We start from the raw sequence: 21,399 nt of genomic DNA on the forward strand, positions 1-21,399 counted from the left end.
CTTGGGCCTATCCTGGTTAGACACAAAATAGCACAAAGTTCCACATCTTTTCTAATCAATTATTTGTATCTTTTTAACATTAGCTATGCATAATAGAGGCATCAGTCTTATATTATTCAATTGCAGCATGAAAATAAGTGGATAGTGAGTTTGTGAAGCTGAACATTAGCCACAAATGACACTGCCTGACCAGAAGACTTGGTCAAGTCTAGGTTCAGACTACCTGGACATCCTGAATGACCAGGGTTTTCCATTAATGGATTTCTTCTTCCCTGATTCAGAGACGACAATGCCTGGATTAATCAGGCTCACAGTGTGAAAGAGTGCTTCAGGGAGCATGAGACATGATCGGCCCACAGAGTCTAGATCTTAACCCCATTGAGAATCTTTGGGATGTGCTGGACACTGATCTTTTGACATTGCAGATGCTTATTAAAACAATGCCACTGCAAATGCGACATTAGAGCCTGTGTGAGGTTCAACATTTGTAAATTCTTCAGATTTTAACAAATGTGTCCTTAAAAAAAAACCCTGGCTGTTGCAGTTCGACTAAAAAGCAGAGTTGACCCTTGCCCTCCATCTAAGATTATGACATTATCTCGTTCAAGCACCGACCTATTGATTCTAGCAAAGGGAGGTTTGTGTGCTTACCGTTACCATTGGTTGCCTGTTTGGAAATCCGTCTCTTATCGCTGTCCCGTTGCTGGCTGTTTGTCCTCCTCCAGGCCACCACTGCTGCCAGTGCCCCTTCGTCTCCAGTGCTCGCCCACAGCCGACCGCGTCCTCTCAGCATGGCCCTGCCCAGCACCCACTCCTCTCCGTTCGGGTCACCCGGCGACGCGCCAAAGAAGAGACGAGCGCCTCAGCCGCCCATCCTGGTGTCCCAAATGAGCGTTCCATCCGACTTCAGCCCCCGACACAGGCTCTACTCTGAGCCCTGTGCCAGACTGGACAGCACTGATCAGGTGAGTGGACACGGCTTAGTCACATTGTAGGGATTCAAACTCTTTTGAAATAGAGAATTGTCTATTATTCTAGCAAACTTTTGAAAGATATGAAATGGTTTGCTTTTCCTCCTTTGACATGTCTGTTTGGCTGCAGCAGAGGGAACTCTCTTGGTAAGATTGGAATTGGATATTAGTAATAATTCTACTGTTACTCTGTTATTATTCTACTATACAATATTATACTAGTGTTAGCACTTTATTGACACTACTGACTTGACTTGTTGAAAACTTTGCATCTTCATATTAAACCACTGATTTTGATTGATTTGGATAAATAACTAAACTGTTCTATAAACTAAGATTTGAACAATTTTAGCTTAAAGCCTTCAACAGTGATGTGATGGGTTCATCTGTAAAAGCATTGAAGTGAAGCACTATCTGATGTTATCCAACCTTCTGTGACCTCTTGCCAGTCCTTAAATGAAGCCTTAGCCTCATGTGTTGGTGCTCATGTTTGTATAATTCACATCATTATCATTACTCTGTTGTGTAGACCCCTGCCTTTAGCCGCGGCTCCTCCACTGATTCTTCCCTGAAGAGGACCAAACGGAAAGCTCCCCCACCTCCCACTTCCCACAGCGCTGTAGCTCCCGAAACTCTCTCTCCAGACGAGCTGCAAGGTATGGATGCTCAGGTTCTGAGGACTTGTTGCACTCCCACAAGGGTTTTCTGTATTAATGTGGTATGCACACATTGCCGATGGGGGAAGCTTATTACTGTCAACCGTTTAATTCAGTGCTTGTGCCATCTAGTGGCCGTCTTTATAAACTGTAATACTATTTCTCCCCAATATTTACCAATCCCAGGTGGTGAGGAATCACGTTTCTGGAGGTATTTTCTATTTACGTTTAGAGCAACACGCCCCCCCTCAAAAACTAAGATTTCTATTAAAGCGCATGTGACAGGTTTTCATGTTTTCAAAATATTACGGTGTTTGACGGTGATCATAGCTTTCACATCAGTTAACTTCTTACCCCCCCATTAACCGAGTGCATTTTCTTCAGTTCAGCTTTACCCAAATCCAGAAGCTTCTCGACTGGAGAACAACAGCCTCATTTGAAAGCTAAGGTCGACAAAACTGATCCTAACCTTTTTGTCGCGTTGTCACCGCTGTTTTTGTCACACGTATCTAGTTTTTTTTTGTCGTTCATATATATATATATATTTTGACACATTTTTGTCGCTCTTCAGTTACTTTTTTTGTCGCATTGTTGCTTTTCTGGCACGTTTCTGTCGTTCTTGTATTCCCTCTTTTTGTCGCTTTATTTGTCACTTATTTGTTGCGTTTTGTCACTTTTTTGTGGCCTTTATCATTGCCATTTTGATGGGTTTTTTTTTTAAAGAATATTTAGATTTGGTTAAAGCCAAACTGGAGAAAATGTGCTTGGTTCAGGTGGGGGTTAAGAGATTAAGTGGCCAATTTAATTAAATAAATAAATAAATATATAGTGGGAATATAAGCAAAAATGATTGTGTTCTTATAAGTGATGGGATTTATTAATAGCAATTAAGCATCATTTATTTAGGGGTTGTATTTACTTTTCAGAGGTGTATTTGAGATGCTTCTTTGTATTTTTCTACATGTGAACTTATTTTCGTGGAGATAAATCAAAGACAATCGCAGTTTGATTTAGTTTGGAGAATGATCTTTTTATACAAGTTTATGTCGGCACTTAACTGCGTGAATACACAAAATTTGACAGTAAAACAGTTGTTGGCTTTACGCCGTGTTCATCTCTAAGCGACGTCATTGAGGAAAAAGGAAAGAGAAAAAGTGTCTGTGCCGCTAAAGTAAAGTGGGATTCATATCGATTAATACTTTTAATCGCCTTTAACCTTATGTAATTATATAACCCTGAATTAAATTAAAAAGTCCCTGCCCTAGTTCTTTATAAAGCAATAAGGTAGCATAACGATACATTTCAATAATGAAATTATTACATGAATGCTTCTGTTTTTGCGGCGAGAAATGCTACACAAAGCAAAACATTTCAGCGTTCTGAACACAAAGCACTATTTACTGAAAAAGCAATAGTTTGTATTGAAACTTCCGTCTGCAACATTTGGACCTTGTTATAAAGTGTGTTAAAGCAGTACTAAGTAACTCTTCCCCCTAGAGGCCATAAGCGCAACTGCAGGTGTAGTAGCAAGTTACGATTTTTTTACTTATTAATTTTGTCTTGGAGAGCAAATACTACGCTGACAGGAAAGGTGAAGGGAGAGAGGGTTACTGTGCATCCAATTATACAATGGAAATATTTTTTTTCACTCAAACTTGGCTGTAAATACTGTTTAAAGTGACGTTAGCCCGCAGTTAGCTTTGCCCGTTAGCATGTTAGCTTCTTCTTCGTGATTACATTAGTGTGTATTGCTTTCTCCGCACCGGTGGCAGTCAAGTTGCAAACATGGTTTTCTGGCCAGAGACACCAGGGGGAGATGAAAGACCCTCCAATCATCCCATAAACACTTGTATTACCCCCACAGGGACTACGAAAAGGATTTATTAAGGTAAACACGTTACTTAGTACTGCTTTAAGTGATTTTTTTTTCCATTTATCCCCTTCTCAAACTCTTATAGTGACCAACTTTCAGTATCGTGGCCTCTAATCATCGAATGCTTTGACGATTTTAAACACACATCAACTTCTCGCACCTCTCTTGTTCCTTCTTATTGTCGTGAAAATCTCCCTTTGACACGCTTTCCTGCCTTTGTTCCCAAATACATAACACCTCTTACAGTATTGTGCTAAGAGGAAAACTCCACCCGCGCGTGTGTGTACCAAAGTATTTTAAGTCAAAGCCAGTGCTCTCTGGAAATAATGAAGTAACACCCTGGGTTAAGTATGTGGTCAGGATCACCAATGAAGTGGCGTGATTCATTTTGGGGAACATTTTTGCCTTATTGAGATCATTAGATACATGCTGCTGGCTTAAAGCAAAAAAAAAGAACATTGTGGTTCACAAAGTAAGGAAATCATTTAGTGTGTGTATGATATCCTGGTTGCCTCCCCGGGACAATTTCAAAGACCAATGCGAAGTTGGAAACTAAGCTGTAAGCACTGCTGGTATTAGTCAGTGTTTCTGGGACTTCATGCACAAGAGTTAGCTCCGCACAATACGTCGATTACCCGCAATGTTTGTGCTTTTGAACAAAACATGTGCATAATGAACTGATTGATTTTTAAACCATACAGCACAGTTCTCACTCTAATTGCAGTATTAGAAAGACCTCACTTCCTGTGTTTTCTCAGCACACAGACTGTAAGGAATGCATAGTTTAGTTTCAATAGCCTTGAAACTTTTTTTTGTCTGGCTTCCTACTCTTTGTGATCTGTATCTTTTGAAGTGACAATGAAAGGAATTTTGATTGTACTCGACGGTATATTGCAGGGTTCTTGTTAGTTTATTTAATGTTATGATCCTTGTTACTTCATTTGATGCGTGTAGTAAGTATCAATCATAGGAAAAAGTTGCATGTTTTTAATAAATGATAAAAGTCAGAGGATCAATCTGGGACTCGCTCATGGCCCTGATGTACAGGCTTGTTTTTGTACTCTAGTATATCTGAATGTGTGTGTGAATGGACACACACTTGAGTAACTCATCTTAAAGGTGCATTGCGAAACTTTTTATGGGACAAAAAAAGTTGACATTTGTGCATATTTGACCTTGTAGTAACCCGGAGCCTGAGTGGTCAGCATGGCGCCTTTACTTTCCATCACAGTGGTTTCTAGGACGCTCCAGGATCAATTGTTTGGAGGTTTTCTGGTGAGAGAGTCCGTCAGCAGTGAAAACCTTCCAAACAGTTGATCCTGGAGTAAGTTTAAAGTAACGTAAGTAATATTTGATAAGGATATTTTTCTGAATTTCTTGAGAAACCCATCCTTTTGACCACTGAAGACGAGCTTTCCTGTGAAGCGGCCTGTCAGGTCCAATCAAAAGGAGAGGGGGGCGGGACTTATTCTTTTCTTTGAAATCTGTGTCACTTTTAATTTAAGTGTAAACATTTTTTGACTCACTTCCAGATTACTTTTTGCAGTGTAGGCCTAACTCATGTAGTGCCACAAAAAACATATGTGCAATTGTCACATAAAAATAACTTGGACATTTTTTCCAAACTCAGTCAGCTCTTGTTCTTGGCGACAGCGTATTAGTCACCAAAAAGAAAACAATCATTCAAAAGTATTCTGTTGAACAGCCTTTAGCTTGGATTTACAGCACTCATTCACTGCGGCATTGTTTTGATAAGCTTCCGCAATGTCACACGATTTATGTCCGTCCAGTGATGCATTAATTTATACAATAAGATTTTTATTGGTGCTGCGTATCATCACTCTGTGGCCCATCCATGTGTGAAAATGGTGTCTCTGAACCACTCTTTTGCAATCGTAGCCCGATGAATCCTGGCATTGTCATTTTGGGTTGTGCTCATGCCATCAGAAGAGTGGGAAAAAATCCATTGATAGAATAACCTGATCATTAAAGTGATAGTCTGTGAGGAGAGATAGAGTGAAATGTGAAAGTAAACAATCATTCCTCTCCTCTTTAACCAGAGCAGGAACAGAATTTTCAAAAGTAAACTATCAAGCTCCTCCCCTTCCCTCCTGATTGGACCTGACAGGCTGGTTCACAGGAAAAGCTCGTCTCATTGGTCAACGCAGGAGGATACTAGACTCTGATTAGTGTCAGAGATCCGGGAAGGAGGGACTTTACTAAAAATAATATAGATGTATTATTACTTAATTTACATCAAAATGCGTGACCAGATGGTAGATTTTAGACTTCCAGACTATCACTTTAAAGCAGAACTAAGCAATCTTAATAAATCCTTTTCGTAGTCCCTCTGAGAGTAATACAAGTGTTAATGGGATGATTGGGGGTCTTTCATATCCCTCTGGTGCCTCTGGACAGAAAACCGCACTTGCAACTTTCCCGCCCTCCGACCCTGCAGCCCCAATACACACTAATGGAAAACATTTTTTATGACATGGTACAGGTAATCCCTGCCTGTATTCTGTCTACAGCTTTCGGTTTGTTGATGAACATTTTGCAAAACGTTGTTACTGGTTTATCACGATCAGAGGAAGCTAACGGGCTAAAGCTAACTGTGGGCTAGCCACACTTTAGCAATATTTATTCAAAAATATCTTCATTGTGTCAATGGTTTGTGGCCCAATGTACAATATCCCTCTCTCCCTTTGTCTCTTCTCTTTTCTCTTTACTCTCACAGACAATTAATGAGTTAAAAAAATGCAACATGCCACAACAGCTGCAGTGCCGCTTGTGACCTCTAGGGGGAAAGGTTACTTAGTTCTTTTTTAAAGAGGGGGTATCATGCTTTTTTCAATCACATAGCACAAGTCTATAGCACACTACAATGATGATGAAACCTTCTGTTGGTCTGTAAATGCAGTAAATTAGAATAACTGCCTTGTATAAAATTGCTCTCTCAAAATGGCTGTAGTGAATGTCTTGAAATAGGCCCCTGTCTCTTTAAGAACCTCTGACCCTTTCCGACACGCCCCCTCCACACTCTGTCTGTGGCATCAGTGGGGAGGGGGTTCTGCTGAGGAGCAGTGGTTGGTTACTCGGCTGGTGACGAAAGCTCGGAGGCGTCTCCAGGAGGTGGGGGCGTTCCTAGGAGGACTCAGGCAAACCTATCCCTAAAATGGCTGCCATCAGAGTTTTTGCAGATTACTCAAAAATACGTGAATGTGCCAAGGCAACGCTTCAGCCATGTTTTTAATGAGGGAATGACATAATAACATGATGTAAAGCTTGAAAAAGTCCATTTTGCATAATACCCCCCCTTTAAGTATTTTTAGGTAGTCAGCTGACCTCATTCTTTGGCCACATAATGCTGCTGAACCTAGACCCGATGCCCCCAAAGCTAACGCTGATGTTTTTTTGACCTTGTCCTTGTCCTTGCAGTCAGCGCACCGGCTAGCACGCTGGAGGAGATAACGGAGCAAGAGGAGACCAACTCTTCCGCCACGTCTCCAGCCAACGACACTGCCCCAGGAGACCACACCGCCCAGAATGCATCGCCCGACGTTACGCTGCAAACCCCGGCCCCTGAGACTGCACTAGAGATGCCCGTGGAGCAGAATGGGGAAGGGCTATCCTCAGATGGCAAGTACGAAGCCAAGTCTCGTGTGCACAATCTTTCCAAGTTTGTCAAAAAAACAAACATTAGCAACGCTTTAAAATGCTTCTCTCCGTGTCGTGTTCACAGCCAACTGCGCAGCGAAGTGAGCGATTCTGCAAACGCTCTGGAGCTGGAAAAAGTGGATGGCGGAGATTTGACTGAAATAGCAGACACAAGTAAGCCATAAACTTGTATGTGATAGAATTAATCGTGGCGTTTTAATGTGAACCATATGCAAAATTAGATAATGACTAAACCTAGAATAGCAAGGACCAGGTTCATCTAGTGCTACTATTTTAACAGTTTAAGGGGGCCGGCTTATGAGTTATGAAGATTGAGACCACAGGGAAAATTAATTAAAGGGGCAGTGTGTAGTTTTTGGCTCACAGTGTGAATGGCAATTCTATTTCTCAGTCTCCCATTCAAATAGGCCAGGAAAGCGACATCTTAATCAAATTAAAATCAACTTATAAACAGTTCGGAGCATAATACCCCAGGAAGTATTTTACTTTCCATATATGCAACAAGGAATGGGACCATAACCTGATTAAATGTAGGCTATGGTACCAAACCATCTGATGATATATATATTTTTTTTTTCTCTCCACAATTGTAAAAAAAAAAAAAGCTGGCTCCTGTACTTTGTTTTGCTACAGTTGCACCGATTCAAACATAAAAAAAGTGAAAACAAGATCTGCAAGAACTATCAGGCTAAATGTAATTTCAAAATAACTTAATGTATTTTAAAGAGGGGGTATAATACTTTTTTCCAAGTATTTGGTAGTAATTTCAAACACATCACATCACTGTCTTACACTTTGTTGGTTAGAAAATGCAATATTGAAATATTAAAATCTATCACAGAGCCAAGAATAGCCACTGGTGAAGATCCAAAGATTACTGAAAGATGCGCTAGCGACTTGAAACACAACTCCAGGGATGTTTTTGATGAGAGAACATCATTGTAACATAATATAGTGCTCTAAAACATAGATTTTGCATAATTACCTTATTATCTCATACTGTCCACTCTTTGAAACAGCTGAATATAAGATTTTCTAGTATTCTCAGTTTTATTTATTTATTTATTTTTCTCTATTCTCAAGGTGAACCATCCGCTTGCCAAGATTGCACACCTCCTAGCACCCAGGTAGATGGAGACACCCTCCCCAGCCCTGCCCGCCTGTGCCCACCCCTGCTTGTCAGGCAGGACGCGGAAGTCCAGGCCTCTCCTTCCCCCTGTGTGGACACCCCCGAAGACCCCGCCGAGACCGGGGCGGCGAGCCAACCTTCCCCCGGCGCCGCGCCGCCGAGCGCGGTGGAGGATGCCCAAATCCAAACAGACTTAATCCCGCTTCCTCAACAACAGGAAATCATTCCTCCTAACATCCCGTCTTCCCCAAGTTTATCCGAATCGGGTAAAAAAGACATGGCCACTCTCACGGACGATTTAGAAGAGACTTTAAACCTCGCTGGACCGCCCTCTCCGGCCAAGGCGCCTCCCTCTGAACTTGAATCGAAACCCAAGCCTTCCAACGAACTCACCCGAGACTACATTCCCAAAGTGGGGATGACGACTTACACTATAGTGCCTCAAAAATCCTTGGACAAGCTGAGGTATTTCGAAGTAGCTTTGACACTGGAGTCTCCGCCTTCGAACGACCAAGAAGTTCATGAGGAAAACGCAATATTGCAAGAACATACAGTGCCGAAAGTTGAGCAATCGCATAGTGCTGAATTGTCAGAAAGCAACACCACTACAACTGGCCATGGCACTCTCAATGGGAGCATCGTGCAAGAGTCAACAAAAACAAACAATGTGTCGTCTGTCGCAACCACTACTACAACTTCTCCAGCAGGTTCACCCACAGAGGTCAAAAACATCAAAATTCCACCCGCAACCAAGCCTAAACCGGGCTCTTTCCGCTTGCCGCAGCACAAAAAAACACCTGGGTATTATGTAACTTCAGCGGCGGAGAAGAGCCAACTTAGTGCGTGCTCTGGCACCAACCAAAGGCAAGGAAACCCAGAGAGAGAGACGTTACCGCCCCCTCCGCTTCCTCCGGTGCAGTCCCCAGAGGAGCCAGAAGAGGGAGCCACCGTCACCCCGAGAAGCCCCAAAGGAGAGGAGAAGCAAATCATGATAACAAGGCAAAGTAGTGCACAGCCAAGTTTCGGACTGACTTTGGAGAAGTTGAGGAGTTTTGCGGCACCCAGGCCATTTTCACCGGCCACGCCGTCCAAGTTTGCCCAGGCTGTGTCCTCAGCGGTGAAGAAAAGCCACTCTTCACCACGCTCGCCCCTCTCGCCGACAGCCTCTCCGTCCTTCTCGCCGACACGCTCCCCAAAGTTTTCTCCAGTCAAGAGCCCGTCTCCGATCCAGGGGTTGAAAGACAAAACGAAGGTAAAGCGGAATAGACATGTTCAACGGTTTTATTTCATTGTGCTTAAAAAATTCAGGAGACGATGACTAAAGCTGAGCTCTTACCGCAAAGAATTATATTACTTTCCAGAATAGCACATGCCATATTAATAAAACTGTATGCACTTGTCATTCCAGGTGGATGAAATCGAGGAGCCTGCAGAGGAGCATACAAAGGAGCCTACAGAGGAGCATGCAGAGGAGCATGCAGAGGAGCATGCAGAGGAGCATGCAGAGGAGCATACAGAGGAGCATACAGAGGAGCATACAGTGGAACATACAGTGGAACATACAGAGGAGCCTACAGAAAAGGTCTCCACAATAGAACAAGAGCAGCAGAGCCCTTCATTCTGTGACATTGTTGAAGTGGAAGGAGAGACCCATCTTTAGAAGTGCCTCAACTTAATTCAGACAGTATGCCAGCTACTGTAAGATGAATGAAAAGAAAATGTATAATGAATGAAATATGATAAATGTAATGTCAACACTGTTTCTTATTATGCAATGTATATATCTTCTAAAACAGTTTCATCACTTTATAAAGTGACCTTATTTGAAACTTATTTTTAATGATTTTCTATTGTTTTCCAAACATTTGCATTTAATGCATTTATTGCAGTAAGAGTTGTTATATTGTCAAACACTTCTTAAATTATTCATCTAATTTACAGAGTTGTAATAATTAATTTAATTGTGAAAATACAGGTTACTGTTGTGTAGCCTCCTTGCTGCGTGTCCACGGGTCATGCCTACATACTTATCTTCGTACTTATGCCTTAATGATGTAGCCATTCTTTTGAATGGAGCTGTTAAGTTACAGAGAATACACTGATGTCAACAGTGCAGACTGAGCTGCAGAATAAAGCCTTCATGGTGCACGAGCGTGTGTCTTACATAAACTCTATTCACTAACTGCATTCATGTCTGGCTTGTGTTGAATGAAGCTGTCTTTTCACCCGCTCTTTTTTTTTAATTTATAAACAAAGAACCCACTATACACTATAAAACAATGCTATGTAGCTGTCTAGTTATTTGTTTTCATTGTTCAATCATATACAAGTAGACATATACGGTCTATACATTCATACACATTCAATTTAATTTCTTATCTTGCATTACATGTGAGGCAGCGCATCACTCATGCGCTCCAGTGCTGTTACGTCATGACGCTACAGTCGACACCTGCGCTCCACGTGCAGTGGCACAGCTCACGTCACGCAGCAGGGACAGGAGCGCGCGGGCATGAGGCGCACTGACGCAGAGCAGGTGAGACAGAGGTATATGGAATAACTCGATCTGTGAGGGAAGCGGTCATGTGGCTTCCACGTTCACCAAATCATTTAACGATTCGGGCATTTATTTGGAGTTTGGTTTGATTTTGTGATCATGAAAAGTATTAAAAGTGAGTTTTCGATATGGATTTGAACCTGTTCTTTAGCAGAGACTGTGTTCAGTGTTAGCTTTCCTGTACCGTGCACTGTTGTGTGGTTTTGCATATTTCCTCTGGTGCAAATGTTTGGGCAAACTACATTGCATTGCAGCAAGACGATTGAAGAAAAGAACTTGTCTATTCAACAAGGTGGATGCTAACGAGTAGTCCTACTGCCAGGGGCGTCGGACTGGGGGGGGGGGGGGGGGGTAAAGGGTACTGAGTACCCAGGGCCCAGAGCAGGGGAGGGGCCCTCAAAAATGCTGCAAAAAGCGTTCTGTATTGTACTTTCTAAGTCTCCTCATAATTGATACTATAAGAACTGAACACAACCGGGCTAAAATACAGTGGTTGATACACAGAAGTTTGCACACACAATAATGATTGTTATTATCTCAGGGCCCTGACACCCCTTTAAAAATGTGCCAAATGGTTCAGCCCACACACCGGTGTTCAGCACAGAGGCGCTTCAGCTCAGCAGTGACTTGATGAGGTGGATTCTGTAATGTAATGACACAGAGCCAGGAAAGACAGATCTTAGTCTGGCCTCGCTCTAATGTGCTTTTATTTAACACTAGCCTGTTCTAGCGGAGCTTAGAGGAAACTTTCTTGTCAAAAATGACTCTTAAACATGAGGTGAGGCGAGTCCTGCCTCTGCCTGCGCTGAGAAGAGGATGGTGCAGGTGCAGAGTCAGAGACAGAGCTCCTTCTCTCCTCGTTTTAACCTCCAAAGTGTTTCTTTCCTCATATTTATTATAATTGACTGTCATCAGGCCAATACAGTGACAAAAGCCACAGGTCGCGCACGCTATTTCCGCCGATTTAATTATTATCATTTGGATTCACGCATTATAAATGCGCAGCTTTGGAGACGAGTCAACCTGGTTCTAGTTAAAGGTGGACGTCTCGTGCCATTTAGCCTATTCCAACGTAATTTTTTACAACAATTTACTGACAATACACTTAGAGGTATAGGCTTCAAATATGGTGAGAGACTGAATCAGACTGAAGCCCTTGAGTTTTTTGTTCAGGCCTGTGGGCCACAGAGACATCATATAGTGTCATCATTTTATGTAAAATAGCATTTTAAAAGTCACACATGTGTTATTCTCAGCACAAATATCCTATGTCCCTGGTGCAGCCCTCCTATTTAATGTGATATGCTAATAACCTGCTCGCCCTGAAACTAGCCATTTCAATTGGCCCAATGAAAGTAGAATATTCCATTAAAGGTTATTCCATTTCTGTAACTGAAGGGTTAGATGCAATTTCAAGTCAAAAATTGACTTGAAGCAAACAAACAAACAAACAAAAACAAATAAACCATGAACTAGTACCCATTGGATTGGATATGTGTTTGTATATGAAGCACTTTTTTGGCCAACCCATTTTGTGACTTCGTTAAGGTATATATAACAAAGTTCTAATACAATATAAATGAACTGTACTGTCAAACCACTAAACCACGGCTATGTGGTCAAAGAACATAGAATATGAAATGTGAATTTCATATGGGGTGGTCCACCAAGATAGTTCGTACCCAGGGCCCAGAATTTGGTGCTACGCCCCTGCCTACTGTCCTTCCACGTACAACTTCAAATGCTTCTTTTTACCTCTACCTCTGTTTCCAGCAGCTGCGATCCTCCGCTAACACTGCGCAGATGTAAGGCAGGCTAAACTTGAAATTACATTAGGGACGGTTTGGAGATTGGCTCCAGAACAGCATGACATTGACATATGATTTAGTCATTCCAATACAAAACTCTGCTCTGTTTATGCACTGTCGACTTCTTTTAACAAATCAAATTACTTTACAAGATTTATTGCATTTATTTTATTCCTTTAGGTTCTATTATTATTATTTATGTAGCCATAATTTCATTTGATTGATCTTGTGATGGTCTCATGCAGGTCCTCAGCTGAACCTTTCACATACTCCACTAAACCCCTGACAAATCTGTGACTCATCCCCAATAAAACCTTGAGTTATTTTAGGCCGAGTTGTTTTTGATCCTTATCCAAAATGCATGTGGGTGCTAGATATGAAGATACAGTAAGACAAAGGATCTCTGGTAATATGAAGTATTTGCATCAAACTTCGTAAAACATGCCTTGTGTTTTGGCGTGCGTGCATGCATTGCAATATTTTACCACCATTTTTGCATTGTAAATAGTGTAGATAGTGCAGATAGTAGGCCACTTCGTAGACCTGGTATATTCAACACAGAGTGTTGTTTCTGTCATTGAAACAGTTTATGTCTACTTTGGACTCCATTTGTTTTGGCAGGTTCGACTCGTTTCTAGTGTGGGTTTCATATGAAATCGCCCCAAGCAAGATGTTTGCTTTCCAGTCCTATAGCGAGAAATATTTGCATTCAAACACTAGAACAAGAACTACTGTACAAACTTGTTGCACGTTTACTTTAAGATAGATGACCCAGATTGTGTGTGTATGTGACGGAAGCTATCCTACAGCCCTGCCTTTGGCAAGCAACTAACTCGATGAGCTAAACCTCTGACCGTGATCTTTTATTTATTTGACCTTTATTTAACCAGGAAAGTCCCACTGAGTTTAAAAATCTCTTGTTATGGGGAGTCCAGGCCCCAGAGGGAAATCTATTGTACATGTTTTTAGTGGTAGGGGAAACCGGAGTACCTGGTCAAAACCTACGCGGACACGGGGCGAACATGCAAACTCCACACAGAAAGGTCTCGTCCAAGTAGGTCCGATTAGTAAAACTCCCAGGCTGAAATGAGCTCTCAGCATGCCAGCAACATGGCAGTAAATACTGCCGCCCTGGTGAAATCAAAGCACTTGACTTATTTCCTCTTTGATTGCACATTTTCCTGCCTGTTTGCACCCCCCTGAGTGCTCTTGAGAGCTGATGGAAGGAGTGAATTTCTCTCTTCTCTTGACTAATGCTTCTTGCTAGAAAGCACCAGCACTAGAAACTTACCAAAGTTTTTCCATAGACCTGCTCAACATTGGTTGCACGATGTTGATTAATGCCATAGTCATATGCTGGAGTTTAAGTTGTGGGGCTTTGTCTTCTTTCTCCCCCTTGAACCAGCCTTACGAGCAGCTGATGAGCCAGTGAGTCTGTCTGTTGTTCGTGCGTGTCCAATCCGTGTGCGTGTGCATGTGTGTGTATGTGTGTGTGTGTGTGTGTGTGTGTGTGTGTGTGTGTGTGTGTGTGTGTGTGTGTGTGTGTTAGCTCACCAGCCCACAACCAGCCTGCCCCCTGCCCTGCCTGCTCCCGTCACTCCAGTCTCTCTCCCCCAGTCCAACCCCGTCTGTCTCCTCTCCTCTGCCTGTGCCTGTGCTGCAGACGATGCCTGGGATCTAGCCGGCTCGCATGACTGATATGAACAACGCGCTGGATGGACTGCACTGTACTTCCAGACGCCTCGTGGTGGAGAAAGCTTTCCAGAGCGGCAGAGGTAACGTGAGCGGCCCGCCTGTCATCCCCTTACTCAGCGCAACAGCTCCAGCCGCCAGGACCAGCCTGTGCAAGGGGAAGAGGTACGGACAGAAGACGGTGCAAGTCTCTTTTCTCTTTTTTTTTTGTCAGTGCATGTGCAGCGTGTGACAGGTCGAGAATGCAAAGTATGTGTGTCGCGAATGTTCCCCATTGAGTTACACGAGCCCAGACTTAAACTAGACAGGCTAAAATTATGTTATTATAAGGCTGTGTTCATTAAAGCATTGGCGAGTCATGTGTTTTTGTTTTTTGAAAGTTGGGGCCAAAAATGCTGCCAGGAAATTAGATATATTCATATGACTTTATTTGCTTTCCCCTCAGATTTGATCTTAATTACTAAGCAAAACACACAGCACTTTCTATGGAGTGAATTTAGCCCTGTTAAAATGTGTTTATGTGTTTTCTTATTATGGCTTAGTTTGATTGAAAGGAAAGTTAAAAAAAAAAACTCATTCAGCATTACATTGTGTCTCTACTTCTGCAGAAACTTGTCAGTAAATGTGTGATTGTTTTGTGTAAAGCATAAAAACGTAAACGTAAGTCGGTTCCAGAGTTAAACAAAGTATCCTCAGCCGTCATATGCACTTTAACATAGACTGCATGTAATCTGCTCAAGCCTGTTCCATCCCATGCAAACGCAGGTGGTGACGCACAATGAATGGCCAGCACTCGCGCCGTGTGGCTGCAGAAAGTGAATAGATAAGATGACGACAGCTCAACAAACGGTCAAAAAGTGGCTAATGTGCACGCTGTCAGTGAGCGAGCGAGTGGAAAACACAACAATGACTCAATAATTCAACTGCTTGTAACCGGGCAAGTTCTGTGTTACGCAATGCATGTAACTGTTCAACGCTCTCTGTAGCAAAACCCCGTAATGCAATGAAACCTATTCCCCTTTCGTCAAGGATTAGAGAGTTGATATAAAACCGCTAAAATAAAATACAATTTGCAGTTTAGAAAGACTTTGTTTACATTTACATAGCTTAAAAAGAAGTATGTGTATCGAAAAGTGACATTATCAGCAAGGACTGTGTTGGTCAGCATCTCGTTTTGAGACTGGAGCGCCCTCTTCAGGTAGCAGTGGGAATGGCGCGCGTTACAAAGAAAATGTACATTTCCATATTTAACAGAATGCTCTGACGAAACAATTCGGTTCAGGTTTGGTTCGGTGATCATTTATGGACTCCGAAAACAAATGACATTTCCACGTGTTAGCTTGCTAGTTAGCTAGTTAGCAACCAAAATCAGGAAATGCACATTTTGCTGCAGAAGAAGAAACCAGACCAAAGTGAACAAGATTTCTCAAACCATGAAGGAACAATGTAAACAATGTCTGAAAGCTCAACAAAACTTAACTAGTATGGTGTGAGTTATAACCACTTAAAAATGATATACAATATTTTGTCATATTATTATTATTATTATTATTATATCATATATATTTTTGCTTTGCTACAAAAACTAAACTTATGAATGCTATTGAAACAGGGTCGCAAAAGGCACTATTCCATCTAAACCAGGGTTTCCTTGCTATTTCCAACCTGTTTAACAGTCTATACAGGAAAAGAAACATTCAAATGAGTAGTAAAAGATCAGCACTTAATGTCACAGCTTGGACTTGTCGAAAGCGGCGCCGTATCTCCATGTTCAGGTCCCTGCCCACATGGCTTTGCGGAGGAATAATGTAGTTATTGTATTAGGGGTCCGACAGTGCCGTCTGTGTCTGAGCTGCGCTGTAGACTTTGTACCTGTAAATACAATTGGCTCGACCCGTGCATAGCTGTCAATGAGATGCAATGTATTATTTCAACAGTGCACTTCCAGCGCTGGAATGGGACCAAGCACCTGTTAGCTCGTGGGCCGTAATGAGTAACCGAGTAACTCCTGTGTTTACCCAGCAGTAAAACGCGGCGGGCGCCTTTTGTGCAACACACTTTTCATTGGCGTTTTTATTTGTAATTTTACTTTCAACTGTCACAGGGCTCGTATTCTGCTAAACTGACCTGCAGTTGGCCGGTCTCTGAATGATTGTCCCTCAGCGGCTGATGTCACGAGCAGGTGTCCTCTTACTCATCTTGATCATTTCAGTGCTTTGCAGTTTACAGCTGCACATCAGGTCTACACCTTGGTCAATTGCCCCTTAGTTTACTCTTCATTTAAAGATAATAAAGGGCATTTCAAACGTAATCACCAAACAAATCTGAAATCACTTCTAGTCTTGTGTTTGGTACATAAACAACTGTAAAACAAATCTTCTCTTTCCTATTTAACGACTTCAGCCACACCTTAACCAAGCACATTTTCTCCAGTTCAGCTTTACCCAAATCTAAAAGCTTCTAGACTTTCAGCCTATAGGCCAGAGTAACGTCTAATTTGAAAGCTAAAACCTACAAAACTGATCTGAGATTTTTTCTTACGTTTCTCACTTTTTCATTGTATGTTTTGTGATTGTTGTCACTTTTTCATAACTTTTTTGTCACCTGTTTCGTTGCCTTTTCATCATTATTTTTTGCTGCATTTTTGTCGCCTGTTTCGCTGCTTTTTGGTCACTTTTTCCGTAACCAGTTTGTCGCTTTTTCATAACTTTTTTGTCGCCTCCTCATTTACGTCTCATTTTTGTCGAAGCTTTTAGATTTGGGTAAAGCCAAACAGGGGAGAATGTGCTCAGTTAAGGCGGAGCTTAAAGAGACAAGATGCAAGTTGGTAGTTTTATGCTCACTACCGCCACCTCAGGTCTTCCGCGCAACTGCAGGTTCTATATTAAGCTTGTGCATGACGGCACTTCAGACCCAAAGTAACAACTTTTTGAGAGACAGTGTGGGATTTTAGAGGCAGTTGTGGTGAACAGGTCCGACCTCATTCTACACATTAGGACATTGCTGGAACATGTAGGGGGATGAACATACTTAGTTTTAACATTTTTAAACTCTGTATAGTCCCTTTAAGAGTTTAAGCTCATTTACATCAAACATAGAAAAGCAATATACTTATAAGCACCTATTTCCATTGTCATAACAACATCAACCACAGCTTCATTAACCGCATGATTAACAGCGTTCTTCTAGCTAAATTTCAGCAGCACTTATCACAAGGTAATATTCTTTACAGAACATTGTTTGAACTATTAAAGCAAACAAAAACTAAACATAATACATATGCTTGTGTTTTGATAGGCATCAGTGTGTTGTTCTAATCACACATCATAGTGTCTGTATGTGAGTTACTGTATACCCATGCCCTGGCACAGACACTACAACAGTGTGCCTGTTTATCAATGTATAATTATCTCATACATGTTCATTATCCATACACTCAAGACAAGGGAAATCTCATAACCACATATCATTGGTAGTATTTCCGCGAGATACTGACTGATGGCATATTAGATGTGGTCTGTCCGTGCATGTGTTGCCGCGGTAACACTGCACACCCTGTCACTGCTTAAGGTTAGGCGCAGGTTAGGAAAAAGGCTGGGGTGAGACGTCTTATTTCATTGCATATCCCTCTACACAATTGTCCAAAAGTGAGAAACCAAACCAAACAAACTTGGCTGTAGTATCACACACTTGAAATGTCCAAGTGGCGCAGGCTTTGAGTGTGGGTCTTATCGCCTCATCTCAGAGAACGGGGCGTGTCGCCTGCCGCTCCGGAGCAGGAGGGGGGGTCGTCCCTGCCTCTTCTTCTGTCTCCGTCTTTATCACCGGCTTCATTTGCGCTATCGTCATGTCATTCCTGCGCTCAAGAACAACTAATCATAGCTCATAAAACTGCGACTGGTCCAACTGCTGCAAGACAAGACACAAGAGTCATTGTCAGTTCAAGTGTGAAGTAACATTTTACTGGAGATTTTATCTTTGACTTTTCTTTATCACTCCTTTTCACCCTTGATAGCCAAATGTAAAAGCAATGGCAACAGATTATAAGCATTTCTTGTGTTATATAATGTTTATGGAGTATGGCAATGGCACAGTTGGTTCAGCAGAATGGCCTTATGTACAGGCCTCATTGTTATTGTACTCTTTGGCAAAGCATTTCATGTGTATTGACTCAGTTTACTGCATGTTGTAGATAGTGGCAGGTTGAGACTTGGGACAGGAAGTAAAATCTGGCGTACAAACCTGTATAATCTTGTTTATTGCACTTTGATGAGTTCACATTTATTGCACCTAAATTGTTGGTTTTATGTAACTTGCAATGTTTTTTTAAAGCAGAACTAAGTAACTCATGCCCCTAGAGGCCACAAGCGCCACTGCAGGTGTCATCGCGTGTTGCGTTTTTTTAAAACTCATTAATTGTCTGTGAGAGTAAATACTACGCTGACAGAAAAGACAAAGGGAGAGCGAGATATTGTACATCCAATTACACAATGATCATTTTTTTCACTCAAACTTGGCTGTAAATACTGTTTAAGTGGCGCTTGCCCGCGTTAGCTTTGCCCGTTAGCCTGTTAGCCTCTTCTTCATGATTCCATTAGTGTGTATTGCTCCTTCGACCCAGAGGCAGGGAAGTTGTAAGGGTGGTTTTCTGGACAGAGACACCAGGGGGAGATGAAAGACCCCCCAATCTTCCCATTTACACATGCATTACCCCCAGAGGGACTGCGGAAAGGATTTATTAAGGTAAACAAGTTACTTAGTTCTTCTTTAAAAGTGCTGCTGACTTCTGGACGTCAATCTCAATGGTTAAATTTGAAATGATTCCGATTTCACTGGTCAATTTTACAACAGTTAGGTCGCCAGTTTATGATCAATAAAAATGCTTTATAATGAGATGCACAGTGGTTTTCTTATAATCATGTCTGCTTTTACAATATACTGAAGGAGAGCTAAGCAAATTTGAATTCCACTACAGGACAATAAACGTTACTGGCCTTATTGTCCATACTCAATCCTCCATTTCATTTAGTTATTCCTATTTTATGATTGTTATTCATTTTGTCTGTTTTTGAAGCAATGAAGAGGAAGAGGAATCCTTCGCTCTGGTCCCCAACCCTTTCCCGGAGCTCATCCACTCCAGCGTCTCCCCCATCGTCTCCGAATGTTTATTACCCTGGACCAAAAACAGTTCAACTCAGGTAAGATCCGCTCTTTTCTAATAAGTCGGCGCGCAAAAATGAAATGTGCCTCGCGCCGTCGCAAACCGTCAGACGTGTAATTTGGCAGAAGTGCATAGTTACACGATGTTTGGCTTGTGCACTGTTGAATGGACGGTAGAACCAGTTGTGTGGGTTTGGAGACGGGCTGCGGCGAGGTGATAATGCTGTGTCAGCACGCTCTAATAATCCACACACACGAAAGGCAAGTTCTGTGCGGATTGTAAATTTGAACGGCCCTGGCTGGGTGCACAAAGTTTGCACAAAGAGGACAATGTTTGATTTCGAATGTCACTGCTGGGGTGAGGCAGATTAAAATGCAGTAATGATCAGTCGCGATGGTAAGGTTGACATTAAGATCTAGAAGAGTGCAAGAAGTCAGAAGAAAGAGACAAAAATAAGTGGGGGGGGTCAGAAATGTACTGTTTTGAGCTTTTAATCTTGACAGAACATTGCTCCCTCATCAGAAACATACCTGTATTTTGCTTCATTCATGCACATAATCCTGTTTACTTTGCTTCTTCTACTGCTGACACGCTTTGATTTGGATTCCCTTAGTTTTGCTCTGCAAGTGCAAACCAGCTATGATCCAGTTCTGAGCAATTGCGCTCCTTTGATGTGCTAGCATGCTCTTAGCTAAAAATCTAAAAAGCTAAAAAGAAAGCTTGTATTTTCCATTTAATCCAAGCAATTTCCACTTCCAGGGGGCACTCCAAACAGTCACACAGTCCTTGGTGATAAAGTGTCCTTTCCATTCACAGAAATGATTTAAAGGTATAATCGTGAGCTAATTTCAGCTGGGGGAATCTGTCAGGAGCGCCTGTCCATGTGCACTGCATGTTCGGGGTGGGTGCCTCACGATTCGGTACATTACACGATATATGGCTCACGATAACAATAACCTTAGGATATGCCGATTCAGCGATCATCGATATAATGCACAAAAATAGCATACATTTGTTTTCATGTGCATTATACCCCTTTTCCTAAATACATAAGAGAATAAGTCATACATACATACAAACATACATACATACATACATAACATAAGTCATCCCTGACTCTAAAAGTAGGTCATTGATCTGTCAGTGGCATCACTTTATTTACATTTAAATAAACAAGAAATCACAGACCTATTTCAACAGGAAAATTAATCTTATTTATAATTTTAAAAACTATAATTAAAAGTAATGCTGTGTGACAGTGTTCAGTCTAAAATTGCAGTGCTGCCATCTGCTGTTCTGACTGAATTATTGATCACTATTGGCGTCTATTGACGGCTAAAGCAGTCGAGCACTGCTGCTAATATATCTGTGGTTGTATTTTAGATCATGAAATGCTTAAAGAATAACTGATCAAACATATTTTTAATGCACAAGCTGTAATGATCAGATCACTTTATGTGAGTTGTTTTTATTAATATAAAATAGCCTGTCCTAAGGATAGTGTCAAAAATCCAGTAATCTTTCTTAAATGTTTTTCATTTAACAAGTTTATTAATAGATATTATTGATAATTGATCTGTAACATCATGACAAGAAAAGATAAGACCTTAAAATGAAGATGAGAGTATAATTAACTTTTTCACTTAGAGAAAGACACTTTTAAGAAAGTCTCTTGGTATCGGTTAATATCGGATATCGGCAGATACTCAAACCCACAGTATCGGTATTGGAAACATAAAAGCTGGATCGTTCTCCAGTAACCATCTCTCCAAATTGGGAAATCACGCATGAATTTGATCCTACAGTATCTCCCGCCCCTGGTTCCATTGATATCCAATGTCCACTGACATCATGCGAAAATGGTCGATCAGTCA

At 41.7% G+C, this 21,399-nt stretch overlaps 2 protein-coding genes across 9 annotated transcripts in view; both read left to right on the top strand.

Annotated features, from left to right (window-relative positions):
• cobll1b (cordon-bleu WH2 repeat protein-like 1b) overlaps window positions 1-10,442 on the top strand; it is a 50,001-nt gene extending 39,559 nt beyond the window's left edge. The window contains exons 8-13 of one of the 7 annotated variants that reach the window (XM_079562860.1): window positions 726-965; window positions 1,501-1,627; window positions 6,939-7,143; window positions 7,243-7,331; window positions 8,262-9,577; window positions 9,758-10,442. In XM_079562860.1, coding sequence (XP_079418986.1) covers window positions 726-965; window positions 1,501-1,627; window positions 6,939-7,143; window positions 7,243-7,331; window positions 8,262-9,577; window positions 9,758-9,967 — 2,187 coding nt within the window. In that variant the 3' untranslated portion in view covers window positions 9,968-10,442. Of the gene's footprint in view, window positions 1-725; window positions 966-1,500; window positions 1,628-6,938; window positions 7,144-7,242; window positions 7,332-8,261; window positions 9,578-9,715 lie in introns of all 7 variants that reach the window. The other 6 variants (XM_079562861.1, XM_079562862.1, XM_079562863.1 and 3 more) reach the window with 6 other exon arrangements.
• A 3,859-nt stretch (window positions 10,443-14,301) lies between these two features.
• The window catches only part of grb14 (growth factor receptor-bound protein 14), a 42,791-nt gene continuing 35,693 nt past the window's right edge, over window positions 14,302-21,399 (top strand). For both annotated transcript variants that reach the window (XM_079562928.1, XM_079562929.1), the window contains exons 1-2: window positions 14,302-14,529; window positions 19,439-19,562. In XM_079562928.1, the coding sequence (XP_079419054.1) occupies window positions 14,363-14,529; window positions 19,439-19,562 (291 nt within the window). In that variant the 5' untranslated portion in view covers window positions 14,302-14,362. The remainder of the gene's footprint in view (window positions 14,530-19,438; window positions 19,563-21,399) is intronic.

Source organism: Gobius niger (assembly GCF_951799975.1).
Source record: "Gobius niger genome assembly, chromosome: 9".
NCBI lineage: Eukaryota > Metazoa > Chordata > Actinopteri > Gobiiformes > Gobiidae > Gobius > Gobius niger.